At 47.1% G+C, this 23525-nt stretch overlaps 1 protein-coding gene across 5 annotated transcripts in view; it reads right to left on the bottom strand.

Moving 5' to 3' along the window:
• Positions 1-9961: 9961 nt before the first annotated feature.
• Positions 9962-23525, bottom strand: part of TMEM246 (transmembrane protein 246) — a 19550-nt gene continuing 5986 nt past the window's right edge. For 2 of the 5 annotated variants that reach the window (XM_014519642.2, XM_025202887.1), the window contains one exon: positions 9962-13817. In XM_014519642.2, coding sequence (XP_014375128.1) covers positions 12505-13692 — 1188 coding nt within the window. In that variant the 5' untranslated portion in view covers positions 13693-13817 and the 3' untranslated portion in view covers positions 9962-12504. Of the gene's footprint in view, positions 13818-13987; positions 14922-17517; positions 17653-21514; positions 21786-23525 lie in introns of those variants that run through there. The other 3 variants (XM_025202898.1, XM_006015475.3, XM_006015476.3) reach the window with 3 other exon arrangements.

The following is a 23525-nucleotide window of genomic DNA, read 5'->3' as shown; positions in this document are numbered from 1 at the left end:
GGGCCGGCGGGGCAGCCCCCCCCCTCGGAGCGCTGCCATGCCCACATCCCGCCCCCCCCTGCCTCAGCTGGGCAGCTTGTCCAAGCGCCAGCCCCAATCCCTCCCTCCCTCACGTTCCTTGCCTCCTCCCTCCCCCAACCCCAACAGACTTATCAGCTGCCTGTTTATGGCCAAAGCGACCAAATCTTTTCCAAAGCTTTTCTGAATCGATTCGGATGCTTTGAATCGATTTGGAGCTTTTAATTCAATTCAGAATTGGAGATTCAATTCAGATTTGGAGATTAGGTCCCCGAATCGGGCCAAATCTCCTCCGAATTGAATAGGCTACTGAAGCTTCACACAGCCCTACCAGACATCTCTGTTATGTGGTGTCGGTGATTTAAACAGGCTGTCCTGGCCTACTGACAACAAACAGATATTTAGGATTATTTAATCCTTCAGTTTAAGGATTTGTGTTTGTATATGTTTCTATAGGGCCTTGATATTGATTTCATAGACATTAGGGCTGGAAGGGACCTCAGAAAATCATCGAGTCCGTCCCCTGCCCCAGGGGCAGGACATCAGCTAGGGTCAAAGGATCCCAGCAAGGTAGATGTCCAAATGTTTCTTAAAAGAGTCCAGAGTAGGTGTTTGCACCACCTCTGGAGAGAGTCTTTTCTATGCCTTGGGGGCTCGGACAGTAAAGAAGTTTTTCCTTATGTCCACCCTGAAATGGTCTTGGAGGAGTTTGTGACCCTTTGACCTTGTTGTCCCTTGGGGTTCCCCCAGATCCTGATGCACACCCCTTATATACTTATAGGCAGCCACCAGGTCCACCCGAGCCTTTGCTTTTCCAGGCTGAAGAGTCCCATGGCTCTCAGCCTCTCATCATAGGGCCACTGAAGTAGTGTTGAGCGCCATCAAGTTTTCATCTGCCCATTATCTGAGTCTGTCTAGGTCGACCTGGATCACCAGCCTATCCTCAGGCTGTCTAGGTCAGCCTGGATCACCAGCCTAGCTTATTAGTGCTATTATTAAATAGTGGGTTAAATGAGAGGCTCATAACCTTTTTGGACTAGAGGCATCCCTTCATAACTTTTGTGAAATGAGTAGCACCCAATTTCAAAAATAGATTAATATATTACAGTGCTCATTTCCTTGCAGAGGGGCCAGGAAGGGGGTTGTGGAGGACCGGCCAGGCAGGGACAAACGTGAGCCTGCACTTATCTGCTTAGCTTCTCACATCTGACTCATCGCCTTACGCTTCTGTAGCACTCTTCAAAGGATCTCATGACAGCTATCCATGTGCCTTTTCAACTAGGTTGAGAATCACTGATACAAATACATTCAGAAGTAAATATCCTGCTGGTAAAAAAGGAAACAATGATGGACTTTGGTGAGGGAGAGGAAAGAATTGGTTGAAGTAGCCTCACAATATTTCATGGTCTAGTACCATATCAGAAATGGGCATGATGGTGAGACTAAAAAGCCCACTGGCAGTGTAAAATCCTGCACCTTGCCTTGAGCTCTAGAGGTGGTGTCATCCTTGATGGCCTCTGTAGACTTGATCAGGCCCACAAAGTGATTGGAGTGGATCTGAAAAAAATTCTGACTGGTGGAAAGAGGGATTGTGTGCACATGCACAAAGCACAGGCCTCGGTGTGCTGAGAGCGTGCTCCCTGCTTGGGTGGGTTAAAGTGTAATCTAATGGGGACTATGGGGTGGAGTCTCTCTCCCCTGTGCAGGCTGTTCTGTGTTGTTTTCTGTGCCCTGTACCCTGCATCTTGCTCAATCTTCTCAAAGTCCAGCTTACTCACCCCTACCTAATCAGTGGCATTGTTTATCAAAGCGGCCTGTTTTCCCACTGCTCCTTGTAACCCCTCACCATTTCAAAGAGACCAGCCTTTAACTCCATTAAGATAAGGCTTCATAACAGGCAGCGGGAGTTTAGTCAGTAGGGGAGGATGGAGGCCTTGTGGCTCACAGATCGCCCTACATCATGGGAAAACCAATAGGCAGAGCCATCTATCCATGGTACACTCTTCTCTGAGCAGACCAAGGGCAGACTGATGACCCTGCCTCTACACACACTCACAGCCACTGGACCCCTTTGCTCATGTACAGAACCTGACACTCCACTCAAGAGTCCCTTGAATCACAAATTCAGACACATGCCATCAGACCCTTCTTCCCAGTCCTGTATAAAATAATACCTGGCTCTTTTGTGGTACATTCTTTTCAAAGGAGGTCAGTATCTGTATCCCCCTATAAGGAAATTTAGGCATGGGGACATAACATGGCTGTCCAGTTTTACCCTTCTCACATTCATCTGTACACCATCTTTCTGAATACAGCTTCACAAATGTTTCCTCTATGCCCTTGCATTCAGTCACACATGTAAAAGTCAAAGGAGGATGAGTAAGCAGAGCACTGGATGGGGACTCAAGAGGCCACTCTCAGTTCTGTTACAGACTGTGTGTGACCTTTGGCAAGTCATTTAATGTCTTTCTGTCTCATTTCTCCATCTGTGACGTGAGCAAGATATTTACTCTTCTTTCAGGATTGTTGGAAAGACAAAGTCCATATCTGGTTCGGAAGTGCTCACACACTAGAGGACATCCGGTCAACTCAGCACTTCAATTTCTCTTTCCAAGCATTTTTTAAATGACCCTCCCCCCCACCCCCTCCAAATTATGTATTTTTAAAACAAAGAGTATATATGTAATACATACAGTGCATGTACACCTCAGCCAAATGGTCCCTTTACTCTCCAGAGTAGGCTCATTCCTACAACTCTCAGTTTACTTCTGAGAGCCACTTTTCCCTTCAGGGACTGATCCAGGAATGCTGGTGCTAGGCCTTATCTACACTAGAAAACATCAGAAATACCTCAGAGGTGATAGCAGTGATAGAAGCTGTTGTGTGAACCAGTTTCAGGCCTCTTTTATAATTGTATCACCTAATTCTAAGTGATAGAAATGCCATGGTCCTTTCTCCAAAACATTCTTTTCCATAGTTGTGACTGTTGCTATACCACTAAGCTGCACTAAGGGAGAATTACTGATTCTGATTGTCCAAAAGGGGGTTCCCAAAATAAGGGTTAGATCCATGTATCTTGCTAATGGTTTGATCTTAATGCCAACTGGCACATATCATTTGAGAATCTCTTGATTTCAGTAGGTTCTGGATCCTGCCCTTATTGACCATAGTGAGTTCTTTTAGCAGGGAATCAGTTCTTTTAGCTTCTTGTTCCCTTGGACCATCCCCAGAGATCTGAGAACGTTTAAAAAGAAGAACGAAGAAAAGCAGAGGGAGACAGAAATGGATAACCCACTACAAAAACACCACAGAGGTAAATGATTGAATCAGCCTGAATACAACGTGAATGGCTAATGGAGAGAGAAAATGCACAATAAGAAAATTCTGAGAGAGAGAAAAGAAATATGGAGAGAAAACAAAAAAATGCAAGTTAGAGAAAACTCAGCCAGAGAGCAGAGACTCAGGATAATAGGAGCTGCCTACTCTGTGGGCTAGGGTCCAAGGTGCTGAACTACCAAAACTCGCTATTTGTGAGTTCAAGTCTAGATGTGGGTACTTGATCATCAGTTCAAAAGAGCTGCCCTTACAGGCTTCAAAACTTTGGAGGAGATGAGCAGCCAACAGAGGCAAAAGAACAGTTTACGGGATATTTAGAAAGCTGGATGAGTACAAATTCATGGGCCCAGATGGCGTGCTGAGGAAATTGGCTGATGTGACTGTAAAGTTGCTTGTTATCATCTTTGAAAACTCATGGCAATCAGGAGAGGTCCTGGATGATTGGAAAAGGGAAAATATAGTGCTCACCTCTAAGAAAGGGAAGGAGGAGGGTCCAGGGAGCTATAGACTCGTCAGCTTCACCTCAGTTTCTGGGGAAAAAAAATCATGGAGCTGGTCTTTCAGGAATCCATTTGTAAGCACTTGGAGGAGAAGGTGATTAGGAATAATCAGCATGGATTCACCAGGGGCAAGTCATGCCTGACCAACCTGGTTGCCTTCAATGATGAGATGACTGCCTCAGTGGATGATATACCTTGTTTTTAGCAAGGCTTTTGATAAAGTCCCAAAACATTCTCGCAAGCAAGCTAAGAAAGTATGGGTTGGATCATGAGGCGGGTGGGGCATGGTGACTGCCTGTAGGCAGTGGTGGTGGCAGCGGCAAGGGTGTGGTGGCGGCAAGTGAGGAGCTCCTGCAGGCAGCCGCAGCGGTGCCGGTGGCGGAGGCGGGCTGAGCGGGAAGCTCCCGCAGGTGGCCACAGTGGTGGCAGGGGCAGGGGGAGGGGAGGCGAGGGCTGACTGGTGGTTGGTGACCACCCACAGATGCTACTGGCAGTGTTGGCGCCAGCCATTGGCAATTGGCAACCGCCTGCAGACGCCACCAGCAGTGTTGGTGGCAAGAGGGGGGTGGTAAGTGGCAAGCACCCACAGGTGCTGCCGGCAGTGTGGGCACTGCTTCTCTCAGGGGGTGCACCGCCATTCTCAGAGGGTGCACATGCACCCGTATGTACCCCATATACATTGCCAGTGGGTTGGATGAATGGACTGTAAGGTGGATAGAAAACTGGCTGGATCATCAGGCTGAGATGGTAATGGTCAATGAGTTGATGTCTAGTTGGCAGCCGGTATCAAGTGGAATGCCCCAGGGGTCAGTCCTGGGGATATGGTTTTGTCCAATATTTTCATCAATGACCTGGAAGATGGCATAGACTGTGCCCTCAGCAAGTTAGCATATGACACACAAAGGGGTGGGGGGGAATAGTAGATACACTCGACGGTTGGGCTAGGAGACATGGATAAATTGGAGGATTGGACCAAAAGAAATCTCACGAGGTTCAATAAGGAGAAGTGCGAAGTCCTGCACTTAGGAAGGAACAATCCCATGCAACAGTGTGCTCTTGTTGCAAAAAAGGCTAATAGCATACTGGGCTGCATTAGTAGGAACTTTGCCAGAAGACTGGGGTAAATTATTATTCCCCTCTACTTGGTACTGGTGAGGCCGCACCTGGAGTACTGCATCCAGTTTTGCTCCCCCTCCCTGCCCCTCCCCCCACTACAGAAAATATGTGGTCAAATTGGAGAAAGGCAACAAAATGGCTAGGGGGCTGAGGCACATGAGATATGAGTAGGGATCTCCAGAATTCATGCCAGAAGTGCATGGAACAGCGGCTTTAATCTTGGAGTTTCACCTGTGCACATTCCCCACCATTAACTGGCAGTGGGGCCCCATTGCTTGCCACCCACACCTGATGGCCTGGAGGTGAAAATTGCATCATATTTAAAAATGCAGTTTTCACCTCCTGGTCATCAGGTGCAGGCAGTGAGTGGTGAGCAATGGGGCCCCTCTGCCAATTGGGGGGGAGGGAGGGGCATGCAGGGGAAACTCCAGGATTAAAGAAGCCACTGTGCTGTGCTGAGCACTTCCAGCATGAATTCTAGAGATCCCTACTGATGAGGAGAGGCTGAGGGAACTCGGCTTGTTTAGTCTGGAGAAGAGAAGACTGAGGGGGGCTTTAATAGCAGCCTTCAACTACCTGCAGGGTGGTTCCAAAGAGGATGCAGCTAGAGTGTTCTCAGTGGTGGCAGATAATTGAACAAGGATCAATGGTTTCAAGTTGCAGTAAGGGAAGTTTAGTTTAGATATTAGGAAAAACTTTCTCACTGGGAGGGGAGTAAAGCACTGGAACAGGTTACCTAGAGAGGCGGTGGAATCTCCATCCTTGGGGGTTTTTAAGGCCCAGCTAGACAAAGCCTTGGGTGAGATGATCTAGTTGGTGATGGTCCTGCTTTGAGCAAGGGGTTGGACTAGATGACCTCCTAAGGTCCCTTCCAACACTCATTTTCTATTATTTCTTTGGTCAGAATGTTTTAAACACTGTGGATCCCTATTTGAAATCTCTAGGCTTCTCTGGTGAATCACATTTCCACACCTAGTAATTCCAGCATAGTTTGGCAGTCTTCAGCACTCTTGAAAAGGTCTCAAGGTATCCCAGGCTGCCATGGTACTCTGGTTGACAATCATTGCCTTAGAGCTGTGGCTTATTCAACCCTTTCAGTGATTAAAGTGGGCAGACATTACATCTGTAATTAGGTTTATCTACTTACTGAAGGATGTTGCTCTGAGCCACGAGATAAAATTGCTTGTAGGATCTAAGGGAACATGGTCTGCACTAGAGCAGTAATGTAACTGGGTCAGGGGGAAGGGCAAAAGGGGCACCACCCCCAGGTGCTGACTTAGAAGTGGTGCCAGTTTGACCCCCTCTCCCCAGCAGTCTTTATCAGAGAAGGAGCAGTCCTGCTCCATCCGTCTATAGGAGCCAGGCAGGCACAGTCCAATGGTCAGTAGTATATCTGGGAGAGAGAAGAGGGGAGGGGAGGAGAGGGGGTGGAATGACATCACCCCCAGGAGATTTTTTTTCATAGGAGGGGCAGCCTGTGCCTGGGGCAGAGGGAGAGGGAATGGGGCAGTAGGAATGTCCCCTGCGGAGCCCATGCTGTTGTGCTATTCCCCAGCGGCAATAGCTCAAGCCCATGTTGCTGCAACAGCAACCACAGCAGTAACATCTGGCACTCAAGTGAGGAAAGCTGGGCAGGTTACACCCCTCTCCTTTCCTTTCCTCCACCTCTGCCTAATTGCACCTCCACCTCTGCCTCTGGTGCTGAAAGAAATGATTACTCCTCTGGTTCAGAATGGTAGCTAGCCCCAGCCACTGCCTATAAGTGTAATTTCAGTGTAACTACTCTGCTGTAGGATAGTACGTGTCCCTGACAGTACTATCCTATGGTGGAGTTAATTAATTTACTGCACCTTAATAAGGGTGCATGTGTAGATAGTGATGCTTTACTGTAGAGCTAATTAATCAGCTCCGCAGTAAAGTGCATGTGTAGATGTACACTGTAGCTATCAACTGCAAGCATAAAGTTCATGGGTGCAGGAGACAGGTCCAGCCTTATGCAGGAAGTAGCAACCATTGTGTGGCAGGGCACTGCCCCTTTAAGGGTTGAATCAAGCAGCCAGCAGGTGCTTGATTGCAGCAGCCATTTTAAAACACTGCCTGCCTATATAAACTGAGCAGCCCATTGCTGGTGAGCAAGGCAGAAATATTGCCTAGCTGAGCTACAGTAGGAACAACCTTGGAGGTAAGGGCAGGAGCTTATGGGGATGGTTTAGAGGCTCCTGGTCCTGGGTATGACCTAAAACTACACCCTGTTGGAGATGTGTGGCCTGGTGGGGCCCCTGGTGGTGTGGGAGTCCCCAGAAAATGCCAGGCCAGTTACCTCCCTGATGAAAGGTGAGGAGGGGTGCCTTAACCCCAGCCCTGATCTTTGGGTGGCTTTTGGAGGCAGCTAGGAGAGTAGTGGGGGCCAGGTATGCCCATGTGTAGGTGCCTGAGCCCAGCAGGGATGCAGATCCTAGAGACCCCAGAGAGGGTAGTATGTAGAGTGTTGGGAGGCTTGAAGTAATAGGCTTGAAGGGGGCGTGTGAGGGGGCTGAGTAGGGCTGAAGTGTGAGTACACCTGAAGGACAGTTCTAGGGGTGTGCTGAATAGGGCTGAATGGGAGTAAGCCTGAAGGTAAGTGCAAGGGCCAGCCCCATGAGAAGTTGTTCCCGGTGAGGACCTTGGGCAGAACTAGTCCAGGGTTTGGCACAAGGCTAACCCACGTAGAGTAGGGGAACTTGCAGGAACTGAAGGACTGTGTGGCAAGACCAGTATGTGAGTAGCAAAGCCTGATGGCCCAAAGGGGGCTGCTCAAGGAGGAGCAAGGGTGAGGGAGTGTGCCCAAATAATGGGCGGTATGCTAGAGGCCCCAGTGAGAGGGGAGGTAGTATGAATGCGTGGGTGAGTGGAGTCCAACTTTGGATTGGGTTTGCTCCAGTCTCAGACCAGGGAGCAATACTAATCCGGATGCCATCTGCGAGGCATGGGCTATGGTGTAGGGGAGGAACGGAGCTGCAAATAGTGCCCCTAGCACTGGGGCATGTAATGGGCCGTCTCTTGAATTTACCATCTGTTTGTAGGAATTGCAAAGTCACGCCCCATAGTGACAGGTGGGAGGCCAACATAAGACCAGGCCGCAGGAAAGTCCCCCCCCATCATACATTGCAAACCTCATCACCTTTTGGCTAGAGACAGAAGTTGCGCACAAATCAGCTTACATGATCAGAAACTGGTTTAAACCTGTAACAGAACAAAAGTTCAGTGCACATAAACCGCTTTCAAAATGGCCAAAAGTGGTTTGAGACAAACCTGGTTCAATGTAGTATCAGACTTAACTGATTTGGGTCAAGCCGGTTTATGGAACCTATGTCCCAGACCCTTTCCTGGTTCAAGTTAACTCACAGTCCCCCAGCATCCCAAGATGCTTTGCAGCCCTGGGCTGGGCTGTCTGCTTCAGGGAGTAGGGTTGGCCCTGCCCCTCTACTCCCTGTCCAGAGCACTATCACTGCTTCAGCTGCCTAAGAAGCGGGTGGGGGTGAGAAACTGACTCTAGATGGCAGCCAGGTCTGCCTGGCAGGGGCGGAAATAGTTAACACAAATAGTTAACTTTAAAGTTTAAAGGAAATAGAAACACAAATAGTTTTTTAAAGGGCTGCTTTCAGGTTGTATAAATTATATACAACTGAATTATAACTATCTGAGCAGAGTATAAGTCAATCTTGTAGACTGTCCAATTAAGCCCCATACATCAGTGATTCTCAACTAGAGTGCCACAACTCCCTGGGGTGCCTTGAGATCCTTTGTAGTGTAGGTTGCCACACACTGTTGTACTGTGTGCAAACATGATTCACAAGATAAACCCAGAGATTTCAAATACGAATGTTGCCATGTGTGGTCTTTGTGAGTTCTTTGCAACAGAAAAATCACTCTTATTTTTCTGTAGTCAAAAAACATTTTCCAAAGGGTACCCCAAGACTAAAAAGGTTGAGAACCATTGGTCTCCACGCTTCCATATTTTGGAGGAAGGACACAGACTTTCAATACTTTTGAAGGAGGGGAGGACAATGTCATCATATTGCCATTAGGAGTGTCGGAACTGGACAGTGCATTGGTAATGTGTCTGGATACAGAGTTTTTTATATACATAAAATATAACCTTTTAGGGGGAGCAAACTTTCTATAAAAAAGATTGATTTATTAAACTTTTGCTTTTTTGCTTTGATTTATGAAACCTTTGCTTTCATTCCCTGTGCCTTTTGATTCTGTTTTCCTTACCTCCTCATGCATTTTTTTCCTTTATTTTTCACTGACAACGAATAGCTATAAGCTCCTAGACCAGTGGTTCTCAACCTCTTTAGACTCAAGGCATCACTTGGAAAATGTCAGCTTAGTTTGCAGTCAATTTTTGAATATCAAGATAAAACCCTATTTACTTGTATCCAAAATGGTTTTTTTTTCTTCATTCAACAAGGGGGTAAAGAAACTGTCTTGCATTCAAGTACCAGCCAGGGCTAGCACTGCTGTGGCTCCAGCTCTTCTGACTCCAGCCCTCACCTGGGGAAGTCTGCATGGTGCAGGGGGGACCGAGCACGGGGAAGAGACCTTGTGGTATAAGATGAGAACTGAGCATGGGGCAGGGAGGGGACACACAGGGGGTTGTCCGGACAGCACATGGTATGGAGGGGACACAGAGGAGATCATGCAGTGCAGGGGTTGGGAGCCTGACAGAGCGTGTTGTGCAGAGGGAAAAAAGCATGGTGAGGGAGGGTGGGCTGCTCAGCAGCTGGAGAGCTAATGCAGCTCTGGCTCTGACCTGGAGCTGCCACTACTGTTGCTACCTGGCAAGAGTTTGGGTGAATTGGGTAGGCAGCACCAGCAAAGGGGTGACAAGGGAGGACAAGTGGCTGGGGGCAGGGGTGGGAGATATGAATTGACAAGGGAGGACAAGTGGCTGGGGGCAGGGGGGGGAGATATGAAAATAAAATGACCCTCTAATAATTAGATTCTAGACATGGGAAATTATAACACATTTATACATTTTCCATGTATAGAATCTAAGTACTGGGGGTAACATCATAAATTCAAAGTCATATTGGATTAAGGAAAATACAGCGGACCAATTCTTCAGTTCTTCCTCTGCCCCCAAATGTTTCAATCCAGCCAAGCTTTGGCTTTTTATTTTTGTTTCATGTTTAAGGAGTTTGAACTAACGTTCATTTGGCCTTGCATTGCACCCATAACGGAAATGAAGAAAAAGTAACACAGTGGTGAAATGAACAGTGGCTTCTTACAACATAACACTTATTAATTATGCATTGGCATTTGGTTCCTTTTTATTATCTGGCACTTTTATACCCTGTGGGGTTTTCTTTGCAAGTGCAAGCATGAATTAAACCCTCAAAGTACAATAGTGTGTTCTGGATTTATACAGTACAAGGAAGAAAATACCCCACTTATGAAATATTCAAGACCACCCCACTTATGAAATATTCAAGACTTGAGGCAGCATAGATAGTCATATGTCTGACTATCTGCACATCCAGGCACTTAGTGAAACATACTTACAATGACATCCAAATTCCAGAGTTACACAGGATTTTACCATCCATCTGGGTAGAGGCTGCATGATCACTGTATGGGATCTTTGGGACTTTCACATGGTATTTATATTGTTTTTGTTTGCTTTGTTTCTGATACATCCTCTATTGAAAAGCATGTTTGCCTGAGCTGGCATTGCTCCATGTTCTAGGCCCCTGACTGAAATTAGTTTAATAGTACACTGGAATCTGATCCCAGATCCCAACAATTGTGCATCTAGCCATGCCACCTGTGCACTGCAGGACATGCAATTGTGGTGATCAGGGATTGGATCCCAATCATGTGGTGCTGATGCAGTCAATGGTGCTCTTTAAATTTGCTGGCACATGTGGAACCTAGTATCCCAATCCCTGGCTCTAGGTGCAGTGGCCAGTTGAAAGCCACACAGTGTAGCTCTGAATTAGTCTGCCAGGCACGTGGCTCTGCTAGTGCCAGGTGTGGTGAGTCAGTCCGCCTACCTGGCATTTGCAGAACTCCCTGGACAGCCCAAATCCAATTCCAGCTGTTCTGGTCCCCTTGCTGACAATCTGCACGTAAAACATCTTTGTGGCTGGTTTGTCATTTTGTGGTATCATAAACTGGCTGAACGTGTGACATGCTTTCATTTATGGTGTGATTAGCACATTAGTTGCACCATACATGTAACATCTGCCAGGACCCACAGTGACCTCCTCTGACCAGTTGTGTTATCCTTATACATTACAGATCAAATAAGCATCATGGGCTGGCAACTGGAGCTGTACAGTTTTTCCTTGGTTTCATTCCATATTGGCTCATGCCCGGTCTCTTTTGTTTATAAGCTTCAGGTTCAAACAAAGTAGAAAAAGAACTTACATTGGAATTCCTCTCTGCTTCCTCCCTCCAAAATATGTCCCACTGAGGAAATCAGGAAAATTGAGGTTTTGCACATAATTTCAAGATGATACTACAGTTCAGCCAAATTCCATCCATAGCTGGACCCAAGTTTACTCATACAGCCCTGATGTAAAGTCCAATGAAGTCCAATAAAAAGACACCATTAATTTTTGTGGACTTTGCGGTAGGCTAGTGCAAAATCCTCTGTAACCAGTCTGGATTACTAACCAATCTCCAGGATCCTAATTCTAGTGTGTTTTTTGTTCTTAATTGAATATATAATGCACAGCTCTGCTAGAAAGCAGCTGGCTTCTGGCAACCATCCACCCCCTCACCATTGGGTGGATCAGCATATTACAGCAAATTAACAAGTCAATTCAATTTTGGCCCTTTAAATGTGATGCATTGTGGAAGTTTGCTCTTATGACTGCACCCAGCTGTTCCTGGATCTCTCAGCTGCGGCTGTTACCTATATCTAACTGCACCATGAGACTAAATAATGGTGCAGTGATGCCCTGCTGCATCTTTCCTTTACTTCTCTTGCCATGGAATGAGGCATCAAAGCATGATCATGCTGGAGCCTCCCACTGAAGCAAACTGGACCAGCATGTAAAATCCATGCCAAAGGAAAACAGGTGGCAGCACATCAAAGCCCAGTTTTATGGGTTTTCCCCCACTTAAATTAATGACCAAGCTCCCCTGGGCTCCTCCAGTTGAAGGATAAAGGCCTATGTGGAGAATCTGCTCTCTCTCATGTGTGAAGCAGACATTCACACCACCTTTGGAGGTATGAATGAGGAGGGTGTGGTGTTTTAATGGGCTGGATGAGGTCCTAGAGAGGAGCAAAACTATCCACGCTTTCCCTGAGAGCCTTTCCCTTCCTTCCTCTCAATTCTAAGGTAACCATTGAAAAGTTTAAATAGATTTGTTTATATTTAAGTAAACTTTCTTAAAAAAGAAAATACTTTCCTTCCAGAAGGAGGCACAGGTAGTTGTGAGTACTCTTGTAACTGGCACAAAAGCCAGCATCACATATAGTATCTCTGGCAAATAACAAGGCTTTGTGTGGGCTGCAGCCTTAAAGGCATTTTTCAGTGGGTCACAGCAGCTTTGGGTTGTTATTTAGCCTAAGGCTGGAAAACATCCCCACGTGTCTGACCAAGTTTGGCTCCACTACATAGGCCCTCTCACCCTGGGGGCGCAGCAGGGAGTAGAGAGCAATGTCCTTGGCAAAGCCCTGGTGGCAGTACAGTTCCTTCAGGTAGCGTAAGGCACGATGGGCAGATGGGGCAGAGAACAGCATGGCTGGCGTGCAGCACTCAGTGACAGGCACTAGGTTGTAGAGGGCAGGAGATAGCCGGCGCAGCTCTAGCAGATAGTGGCGCCCCACCAACTCAGCCAATGCCATAGTGTACAAGAAAAAAAAGAAGATAATGAGCCAGCTAACAGCTGGGCGGCCAAATGCCCAGGAGTACATGGAGCTCAGCAGGGGACCGAGAAGCATGCCCATCCCAAACCACTCCAGGATCCTCATGGGCTCTGGGTTGATGTAGTGCTGAAGTCTCTCAGGGTGGTAAAGTTTCAAGTAGAGAGCATCTCTGAGGTGTGGCTTTGGGAGTCGTACCAGCAGGAGGTGCTGCAGGACAGGGAATATATCCTCCTCTGGAACAGCATCATCTTCCACCAGAAGGACATATTCTGGTTTGTAGGCCAGCAATGACTGCTCCAGGCAGAAGGCATAGTCCCGCTTCTCCTTTTCAAATTGGTTTACTGAGGCCTCAGGGTCCTCCCCATTTCTGTAGCGGTTGACTGTGGTGAAGAAGTTGCTCAGCAGCTGGACATCCTGGTGGCTGCTGGGGTCCATATCCACATTACAGAGGAAGATCCGGTAGTTCTGGCAGCCAGACCCGCACTTCTGGAGGAGGCGGTGGAAGTGGGATGCCACTTGCAGGACGTAATGGTATTCATTCCGTCTCTGCACAGTGATGATGGTGACCAGCAGGCGTGGCCTGAGGGGCTCGGCACCTGAAATCTCTGAGGAATTTGGAGCCTGCAGGGCCTCAAAGTAATGGAGGGCAGCTTGACCCTCCTCCTGGTTCTGCTTCAGGAATTCCTGGCTCACGGGGTTCAGGTGCCAGCGTCGTAAAAAGAAATAGGAATGGATCAGCCGATGACAAGCCAAAGGAGCCAGCACACCAAATGTCACCACAGTCAATGTGAGGAGCTGGACAAGGGGGTTAGAACAACGGCACCACCTGCGAAAGTACCACAGTCTTTTCTGGAGCATGACTACTAGATGTGGGGTTCAGCTCTTTTGTGCTCACGCCTCAGTGTGTTCATTCTATCAGCACCTGCCGTAGAGAGGAAGACAGATGGCACAGTGCAAGCCAGGCCCAGCTGATATATCCAAACCTGTAAGGAAAGAGAGAAACATTTAAAATCATCCCAAAGCCACTGGTAACATAGAGGATGCTTCCAGAACTATCAATCTGATAGGACCATTAACCCCTAGAGTTCACAAAGAGCCATGTGCCCTGCTATAAGGAAAGAGAAGAGCCACCGTGGGGGAAAGATTAACTCACCAGATTTGCAAGCAGCCGCCCCAGCCCTGAGGCTGCAAAGAGCCTTGCAGGGATCTTTCTTCTCCCTGTGTCTTCAGAGTGGAGGCAGAGGAAACATGAGTTCCAATATAAAAAGGGACCCGGAGCACACAAGAGAGACACGCCCAGAACTGGAAGTTCCTGACTCAGCCAGAGGGGTGGCAGGGACAACTGAAGGCACACACGGAGTGATCAGGAAGGGTTTTCAGAGACATCTCTGTTGAGGGAGCTGACAGAGAAGAAAACCCAAACAAGCAGCTCTCAGGTAACCTGAAACTGCTGCATGGCAGCCCGGAAAGACCCTAATAGCAGGTCTAAGAAGAGGTACCGTAGAGACTGGACTATAAGGGCAGGAAGAAGTCAAAGTTTGGATTTTTTCTTTTTTTCTTTATCCCTCCCAGATACAGCAGGATAGTGAGGTGCAACTATCCAGACAATAGGTCAGAAAAACTGGTAAAATACAGGTCAGGTCCTTGTTTGCTCCAAGCCTGGTGGAGGATAACCAGGATCAAGGTAGCAATTGATTTGTCAGAGCCAGAGACGTTAAGTGTCTAGCCAGCTCTGAGGCTGACTATGCAGACTGTAAATTAATACCCCGTGGAACGGGCGAGGGTGTAGGGGTTGGTGGAGCCCTCATTACACTAAGGCAGATGCCAAGATCAACAATATCAGAAGCCACATGTCCAGGTGTTTCTTGTCTCCCTTAATGACAAGTTGTGGCAGGCGAGAGCATGAGCGTGCAGAATGTTCCATCAAGATATCGTGGCAGGCTTCAGCTAGCTGGCCAAAGTGATAAGACTGTTTTAGTAGAGAAAGCAGAGAGAGAGAGAGAGAGAGAGAGGAAACCTTCTGGATAAGGTAATAACCACTAGAGACTGACTGAATAAAGAAAACTGAGGCAAGCAGCTAGACCAAAGACAGGTGGGTGGACTTCGGTAAGAGCCTCTCCCCCCCCCGCCCTCAACTTGGACACCTGTGAGTGAGGAAGCAATGGAAAAAAAAAGGATCATGTTTGGTCACTCCCTGGCTAAGACACAGTAAAACATTTACTGGGTGACTTATGAAAGAGCCTCCCTGAGTCATGGAGTTTACTGGAGTAACTTCATCAGACAAAGTACTTGGAGAGCTTCCTCAGAGCACAAGGGGTATTAGAACTATTACTGATATTATGCATAACTAAGATTTGGGGCTCTGATTGAGATTAGAGACCCACTGTATATGCACACCTGGTCTCAAAGAGCTTCCCAAACAGATCAAGAGTGGCTAGAAGGCAGCATTATCTTCATTTCACAGATGGGGTACCAAGGCACAGGAAAAATGAATGCCTCTGTTCAGGTCTATGTAAAAGCAACCTGACTCCCCTCACCTAACTTTGTTCTTCTCTGGGCTATATTATAGGGATGGCAGCAATAAAATCAGCATATTTTGACCGAGCAGTTTACCCAACTTGTGATTAAGAGTATTCATTACAATATTCAAATTAAAAAGTGGAACTTTTATGATTCTTTCTTAAATATATGTAAACAAACTCTCAACTCCCTTCTCTAGGTAGCCACTAACTGACACCTACCAGCCTCAGTATAAGTAGATTACACAAAATTAGAACACTTAGCTATTAAATTGAGTTCTCCACTTGGTATAATTTTCCTTTTATAATTTCTAGTTTGACTCTTCTTTATGCTTTCCATCCCTCTAACTGGCTATCTATCGGACTCTTCACCACTGATGAAATTCCTGATTCTAACAAGTATTACTCTCTCTACTCCATCCTTCTCTTTCAGTCAATTACTTCCTATTGCTACAGAGTTTTGAGCGTGGCTATCCTGGGGTCAACCCTCCCCACCGCGCACACTGCTACCTTGCAGTGTGGAGAACAGCTGAATGTGTGATATGTGGTGCTACAGACATGAAAGTGAAAGTGTACTTTTTGTGGTGCTTTCATGTGCATTAAAACAGGCTAATGCATGTAAAAACACATGTGTAGATGTGCCCTGAGACCCTTCCCTCTATACACATGTGACCCAACCCTCAGGGTGCTGTTTCCCAATCCCTGTGCTTGGTGTATCTGATTTGGGGAATGAGATTGTGGAGATACAATTCTCTATCATATCTCTGCTCTTTTAGAAAGTTGTGTTTTGTCCATCTACTTAACTGGGTTTTCAGTTCATGCAGCATGGAAAGTAAGAGTTACTGGAGGTCACAGACAAACACACAGGTGAAGAAGGAAAATACTCTTCTGCTTGTGGGACTGGGATGCTGCCAGATGGAAGTTGGAAGCAGGGAGTCTGTTTCCCAGTTAGGCAGAGGAGGAAAGGTAGTGAGATTCAAGTCATGAGTGTCAAGAGATTTTGATTGGAACTTGCTTGTGTTACTCTATGTAGCACTCAAAAATTGTAACGCAGCTCTGTAAAGGATGCCTTCTATGATGACAACAGTTCTAACGTAGAAGCACGGTCCCAAACCACAACTTCAAATGGCAAATTCAAGGCAGAACCCAGGTCACCCAGAGCAGCTCAAAAAACAAAGCCAGAAAGGCAATAGCAGTGTGCCCCTAAAAACAAGGACTACTCCAGGGTGCTCCTTCAGTTTAGAGGACTGCTTAGGCGATATGCAACCACTACTAGAGCATCCCCTCCTGTACAATTCACCACTGTCAGCGCAGACAAAAGATGATGCTAAGTCCCAGCAATCCCCATTGCCAGAACAGCTTTTTGGAGGTAACTGCAGCCAGCTGCTCTAATTTATGCAAAGAAATAGCCTGACCATCTCGAGGAGCATGAAAGTGACCTAAAGTCCTGTGTAGTCCTGATCTGACTGTCCTGGTTCCATCACCTTTATAACAGACAGAACATGTGGAGACCTCAAAGTTGGAAATCTAGATCCATTTTTTTTTGAAGCTCACAGTGTTTGTATTCTGTCAGGTTTGGAGTTTAAATCCAGTCCCAAGTTTAGGTCTTTTCCATCCAAGCCCTGTGCTTGTTTTCAAGATGCTTCATATTTTGGTATTACCCAGGTTTTTCAGAAATTTTGCCAATTGGTTCTTTATTCCTGCTTAAGATTTTACTTATATAGTTGAAATGGATTGTGGGTGTACTCTCCAAAAAAGTAATTCTCCGTGACACGATTATATTTTACACTTCTTTTCTAAACAATATATCTTGTGCCATGCTACATATTTTATTGAAAAGATATAAGTTTCCACTTGAAACTACTCTTACAGAGAGTGCTATCTATGGAGCACTATCCCAATTTCAGCTTATCAGCTATTCATATGTCGTTATAAGCACAGCTTTAATGTAAAGTTGTTTCCAGCTCTTTTGCTTTTATAAGGCCATCAGCCAAATGATGCTGCGTCCTTCCAGAGGAATTTTATTTGCATACATATCAAATTCACTATGCATATCCATCAGCTCCCCAGTGACACAATTAAGGGGCTTCTACGTTACCCCACTGGAATTTTCTCTCAGGACTGCGCTTGTGTTTGGAAAGGGAGGGGGAAGAAATACACAGACCATTTCATCTTCAAGAGGCAGCATATTCTTTCCTGTATTGGTGCCTCACTAGGCAGGCTTATGGTGCTACTACTCCAAGCTCCACTTTACTAATTTGTTTCCAAGGAGAAGTAACTGGAACAAATCCCTGCATTCCTGTAAGTGGAGAAGACGTGAGATTCAGGAAAGCCTTTACGTGGTCACACAATGGAGGACAAGTGGGGTAGAGGGCACAGTCCAGGCTTTCTGAAACTGGCTTGTAATGTAAGGCTGCAATCTAGATTAATACTATTCAATTGTACCTTGCATGAGTGCACTAGGCCAAGTCACTAAGCTTAGAAATCCAACCTACAACTGACTGTGTGTCTGGAGCGAGTGCTCCTTTACATAAACTATACGTGGAACTTTAGGATTGAAGGGCACTTGCTAAGTAAATGTTTACTGATAAAATTAAAGTGCAGCAGTTGTGGCTATAGGTCCTTACTTCAGGCACTCACCATTAATTATCAATAAGCTGTGACTTTGAGTTTGTGCCTACACAAGTAGCTGGCAAATGTGACAAGTGCCCTGATCCTAAAAATGCATCTAATGTGGGCAGAACCTCAGTACACTTAGCCTCCAGCACTAGGCAAGCTCACAAAAGATGCAATTGCAGGATGAGGGACTAGAAACCCTAATGGCTAACCTGCTTTGCTAGATTTAGAAGAGCTTGGCAACTAGATAGTATTTTTGGGGTGGTGATTTCAAGCAAGCCAGGCAAGCAGTTAAATCCCGCTGAATTAACCCCCAAAATTGTATTAGAGCCTGCATACTCTGCTAGAATTTAATAAAACTGGAAAAATTGAGGAGTCTCTGAATTCTTTATTGAGCTAATATATAACTCCACACCAGTTGTATTGTACAGGTTTCCTCTTCCACTAAAATAATGAGGGCCAACCTTTTTGGCAGACATGCCACATATTAAGTGCTGCACCCTCTCCAAGTGCCACTCCAATCGCCTTTCCCTGCCTAATCTGCTCTGCTTTCTGCTCCCTGCCCTGTGCTTGCTCCCTGTCTGATCTGCTGCTTTGCTTTTTGCTCCCCATCTCCTCCCCAGTCTGTTGTGTACCACACACACAGGCTGTCCATACCACTTGTGGCATGCATGCTACAGGTTGGCTACCCCTGCTCTAAAGCAGTGTTTCTCAACCTGTGGGTCACGAGAATATTTGAAAGGGTTGTGAGGGTTGTGAGCAAGTCCCAGAAAAACACAGGAAAGCATAGGGTTCCCCTTGCAGGCTGGCAGCATTCCAGCCTGCAAAGAGCTGCTTGGGGCAGTTGGAAGCAGCGGGCACATGTGCATCTGGCTGCACACGCTTGTGGCTGGCATGCAGCCAGGCAGGGTTATGGGAGCAGCCCCTGCAGTTGGATGCAGGTAAGTGTATGGGGAGTGGGGGTTGGAGGTTCAGGGCTTGGGGACTCTATGGGTGTGGGTGTGTGTGTGTGTGTGGGGGGGGTGCCTGCTGGCACTGCAGAAAGATGACCCGGCGCCAAGGCTGTGTCAGGGCAGGGGTGAGGGGGGTGGAGGCAGCACCAGGGCTGGTGCCCATACTCGCAGGGGTTGGGTGGCCAGGACATGCTGCTTGTAGGGTGGATGGGGCTGTGACCAGGCTACCTAGCACAGAACAGGAGCCTCGGTCCAGGGTAAGCACCAGGGCTGGTGCCCATACTCGCAGGGGTTGGGTGGCCAGGACATGCTGCTTGTAGGGTGGATGGGGCTGTGACCAGGCTACCTAGCACAGAACAGGAGCCTCGGTCCAGGGTAGGTGTGGTGAGGCTGTGTCAGGGCAGGGGTGAGGGGGGTGGAGGGAAGGCACCTGCCCATCCAGTGGGGGAAGGGGCAGGGCGGTCCAGGGTAGGTGGGGTGCCACAGGCCTCCCCTCCTCCTCCTTCCAGCCCATGCCATGGCTGGACTCCCTTCACTGCTGCCCACATGATCCGGAGCCACTGCAGCCACTGTGCTCCAGCCCGAGCCACACAGGGATCCCCTCCAGCAGGGCTGAGGAGAGCAGGGGGCTGTGGGTTGGGTATGAGGGGCACCACCATGGCCTAGGGGGCAGGGGACTGTGGGTCGGGAGTGAGGGGCACCGACAGGACTTGGGGTCTGTGGCTTCGGAGTGAGGGGCATCAGCAGGGTCAGGGAGCTGTGAGTCAGGAGTGAGGGGCACTGGCAGGGCCCCTGTGGGTCAGGACTGGTCATCCATGTTTACAAATGGGTCCTGGTACAAAAAAAGGTTTAGAACCACTGCTCTAAAGCAGCAGAATCCAACCAGTTTGACCCTAAACAAACCATTTGATTTGGTATAGCATCTCCTATCTTAAATTCCAACAAGCTGGAGATGAGTTGGGGAGGGGCGGAGATTTTCATGAAAGCCTACATGAGAAAATAAGGATTGCTATTTATTGGGTCAGATCATAGGTCCATCTAGCCCAGAATCCCAACTCACACACTGGACCTGGCCAAGACCACTCATATTGGAGACCTCCTAGTCTTTGTCAGGTGAGGGGTGACCAGATTCCTCTGAACTTGCCCAGCACATGGAGCTATCTACCTGGGTGCTCCCTACTGCATACCCTAGTCAGTCAACGCTGCCCTACCACCAACATCCCTTGTATATATTGAACAGCCTATGAGAGTGCAGCCTCTACCTGCCCATAACCCCCAGCCCTCTGGCCTCATCACTTCCCCCTCCCCCTACATCGCCCCCAGGCACTCTCCCTGTACCATCAGAGGACATCAAACCTGTCTGTTTCCAGATGGTGCCTCATTGTTTCCTGTAAATACCTGTGTTGTACACCATTCACTACCATGCCTTTGTGTCCACCCAGATACCAAATGGCAGGACAGGGAGCCTTGGTCGACTAGCTTGTCCTCCACCTTAGCCCCAGGGGTAACTGGGGTTATAGTTGGGCAGCTCCTGCACAGAGTCCTCAGCCCCAGAATATGCAGGGCACAGGTCACATACTCCCCCAACATCTGCATCTTCTGCAGCAAAGAGGGACCCTGCACCTGCATGCCCTATCTGACCTCCTCAAGAACCTCCTTTTGAGGTTCTGACTGCACTTTCCTTCACACCTTTTAATTTATAAACACTGCATCCATAGCCCCATGAAACTCAGGGACCTTCTGGTCTATCTCCTCCTGGCCTGTACCAAGCTGTCCAATTACCTAACCAGGAAGCACAAGCTACCTAAAGAGGACCCAGGTAACTGCACAGCTATCTTTCTGGCCCTTGTCTGTGCATGTCTCCAAGCACAGTTTTACTAGGAAGTGTTGAATGGCTCCTTGGATGTCTTTGAGCATCTGCTCAGTGTCTTCCTTTAGTATCTTGGTTATTAACCTCCCAGTCACTCCTGTTCCTGTTTTGTCACTTGTCGTTCCAAGGAATTAGTTGTTGTGCTTTGCTAGATTTACAAGAACTTGGCAATTGGACAGCATTTTTGGGGTAGTGATTTAAAGGAAGCCAGGCAAGCAGTTAAATCCCACTGAATTACTATCTAATAGTCTCATGTTATGTCCCTTAGTTCTAGTATTCTGGGAGATAGCAAATGTTTCGATTTACTTTCTCTGTGCCATTCAGTATTTTGTAAACCTTTATCACACCCACTCCAAGTACCTCTTTTTCTAAGCTGAAAAATCCAAGCCTATTTAGTCTCTCCTCATATGGAAGCCCCTCCATATGCCTAATCACCTTTGTTGCCCTTTTCTAGTTTCTAGTACAGTTTCTAGTTCTTCTGTACCCCTTCTGAGGTTGGGGGAGGGGAGGACCAAAATGGCGCACAGTATTCAAGGTGTTGATACACCACAGATTTATAAAGGGAGGTTTGCAGGGAGGTTTGCTGGCAACTGCACATATTTGGAAAAGCCTGACCACCACATGTGGTTGCCCAGGTGGGAGCTGATCTCTCTAGAAAAAAAATACATTCATTGTTCATTTTAAACTTCTAAAATGAAATGCCCGATGCAGCAGCATGTTACCTGGCAGACCTGGTAGACCTTCTAGGTGTCAAACAGTTCTGTCACCTTCCACTTCTATCAGCATGGAAAATGGTTGCTCTGCTGACATAGAACATGGCTGATGCCCTGCTTGGGCCAACAAGTAGCCAGGCTGACTCATGGCAACATAGGAGAACCTTTGCTTAATCTTCTTTGGCTGTTTCCCAGGAGAGACCATTGAAAAGAGGTAAACAGAGAAGAATTGTGCTTTGTTTTCCGGAATTTGAAGAGGAAGTTGAAACGCAGTATCAAACTGGTTAAATAAAGGAAAGTCAGTGACATAGGCAATGCGTAGGACACATGCCCCCCCTGAAATTGGCCCTAGCTGGCCGGAGAGTGGGGAGCACTAGCTGGTGCCCCCCCCCAAGAAGCACCGGCGGCACTTCTGTTTTTTTTGGCGGCGCTTGGCTGGCAGGGGGACTCCTCAGAGTCAGGAGGCACCAGTTGCCCACGGTCAGCAGTCAGTAGTTAAACTAGATTATTTGCATTAGATTGTTACCTAGGCAGCCCCATCTACAGCTATGCAAACGCAAGAGCAGGCCAGGCACTACACTACACTACGGGCACTTCTACATGTTCATTAAAGCACAGTGGTTACTGTGCATTTAATTTAGTACTTGTATAATCAAGTACTAAATAAATGCACAATAACCAGAATTACTGTTCAGTAGCACCAGCAAACACCTTTTTAGTGATGTTACTGCACAGTAGCCTAATAATACTGCTCAGTAGTATATTAGCACTGGCCATGCTGTGATGCACTACTGTGCAGTATTAGACTACTGTGTAGTTAGCATCTCGTATAGATGTGCCCTATGACTTGCAGTTCTCTCTTTGGCTCCTACCTTGATGCCAGAATAAAGTGTTCTGCTAGTGCACGTGGCTAACAGCAGATAACAATCCTCCAGAGTGGTTCATTCTTGCTGACTTAGGACATAGAGGGGTGGTACCAAAGCTCTAGCTGTGTTCCCCATCTACTTCCCAACTCCTCATCCCTTATTGCCCTAAGCAGGTTCCAAGGGAAAAACACTCATATTATTACTAAATCATACTGCCAGTTCTAAGATTCATGTGAATGCCTGGAAGAAAGGTGTGCTTTTCGCCTCCAAGGTGGTTCACTCACATGGAAACTGGGAAGTGAGATTTTTGCAGGATAATCACAAAAGCTACTTCTTGGTTCTAAAATAAACCATGCAGTCATTTCACTCTGTTCTGCAAAAAGAAAACAAATAGTTTGTATGTGAATAATGACCAGAACTTTCCCTCAGAAGTGGGCAAGAAAGTCCCCAAAGTCTAGAAAAAAGGTGCTGGTCTGGTTTTGCAATAAATATTGCAAGTTTTGTCTTACGAGACATGCCTTGAACATATCCTGTTTTCAGCACCGGCTGCCACCATAATCACTTCCTCTATGCTACTGGAATTTTAGGCATATGCATGCTTCAGATCCCTGGAAGGAGGAGGAGCTAGTATTAATATGAATGATTTTTGCTCAGGGCCCCATTGTTTTAGGCATAGTACTTCAATACAGTAAGAAATAAGAGAGATGGTTCTTGTCCTGAAGAGTTTAAAGGGAAAGGTAGGCAGGGAGGTATCTTATCCAGATTTATAGCAAGTCAGGCTGCCCTTCTCATCCTGTGCAGTGGCCATTTATGCCTACATGGGACAATGAATCTGAAAACCTATTGCCGAAGAGTTCCCTGGGAGACATTTTTATTCCAGAACAAGAACACCATTTTACTATTTGGCTTAAGCAGATAAAATCAGAAAGAAGCAGTCTTGTTCTGGAATCAGAATGCCGATAAAAGATGCTATTCCAGAACAGTTGTTTTGGAACATCTTATTCTGCAGTAGCTGTTCCAATCAATTTCCCTATGCAGACAAGTCCTTTGTCACTAGCCAAATGGTCATGAGCACAGCCTCTGAAATAGCTGTGTGCACAAAACTTCAGCTCCCTGGACCCCTGTTTCAAGCATCTGATTTTAGGATGGAAGCA

Source organism: Alligator sinensis, unplaced genomic scaffold (assembly GCF_000455745.1).
Source record: "Alligator sinensis unplaced genomic scaffold, ASM45574v1 scaffold560_1, whole genome shotgun sequence".
NCBI classification, from domain to species: Eukaryota; Metazoa; Chordata; order Crocodylia; family Alligatoridae; genus Alligator; species Alligator sinensis.
Note: the sequence above shows the minus strand (reverse complement) of the source record. Positions and strands in the feature narration are given on the sequence as shown.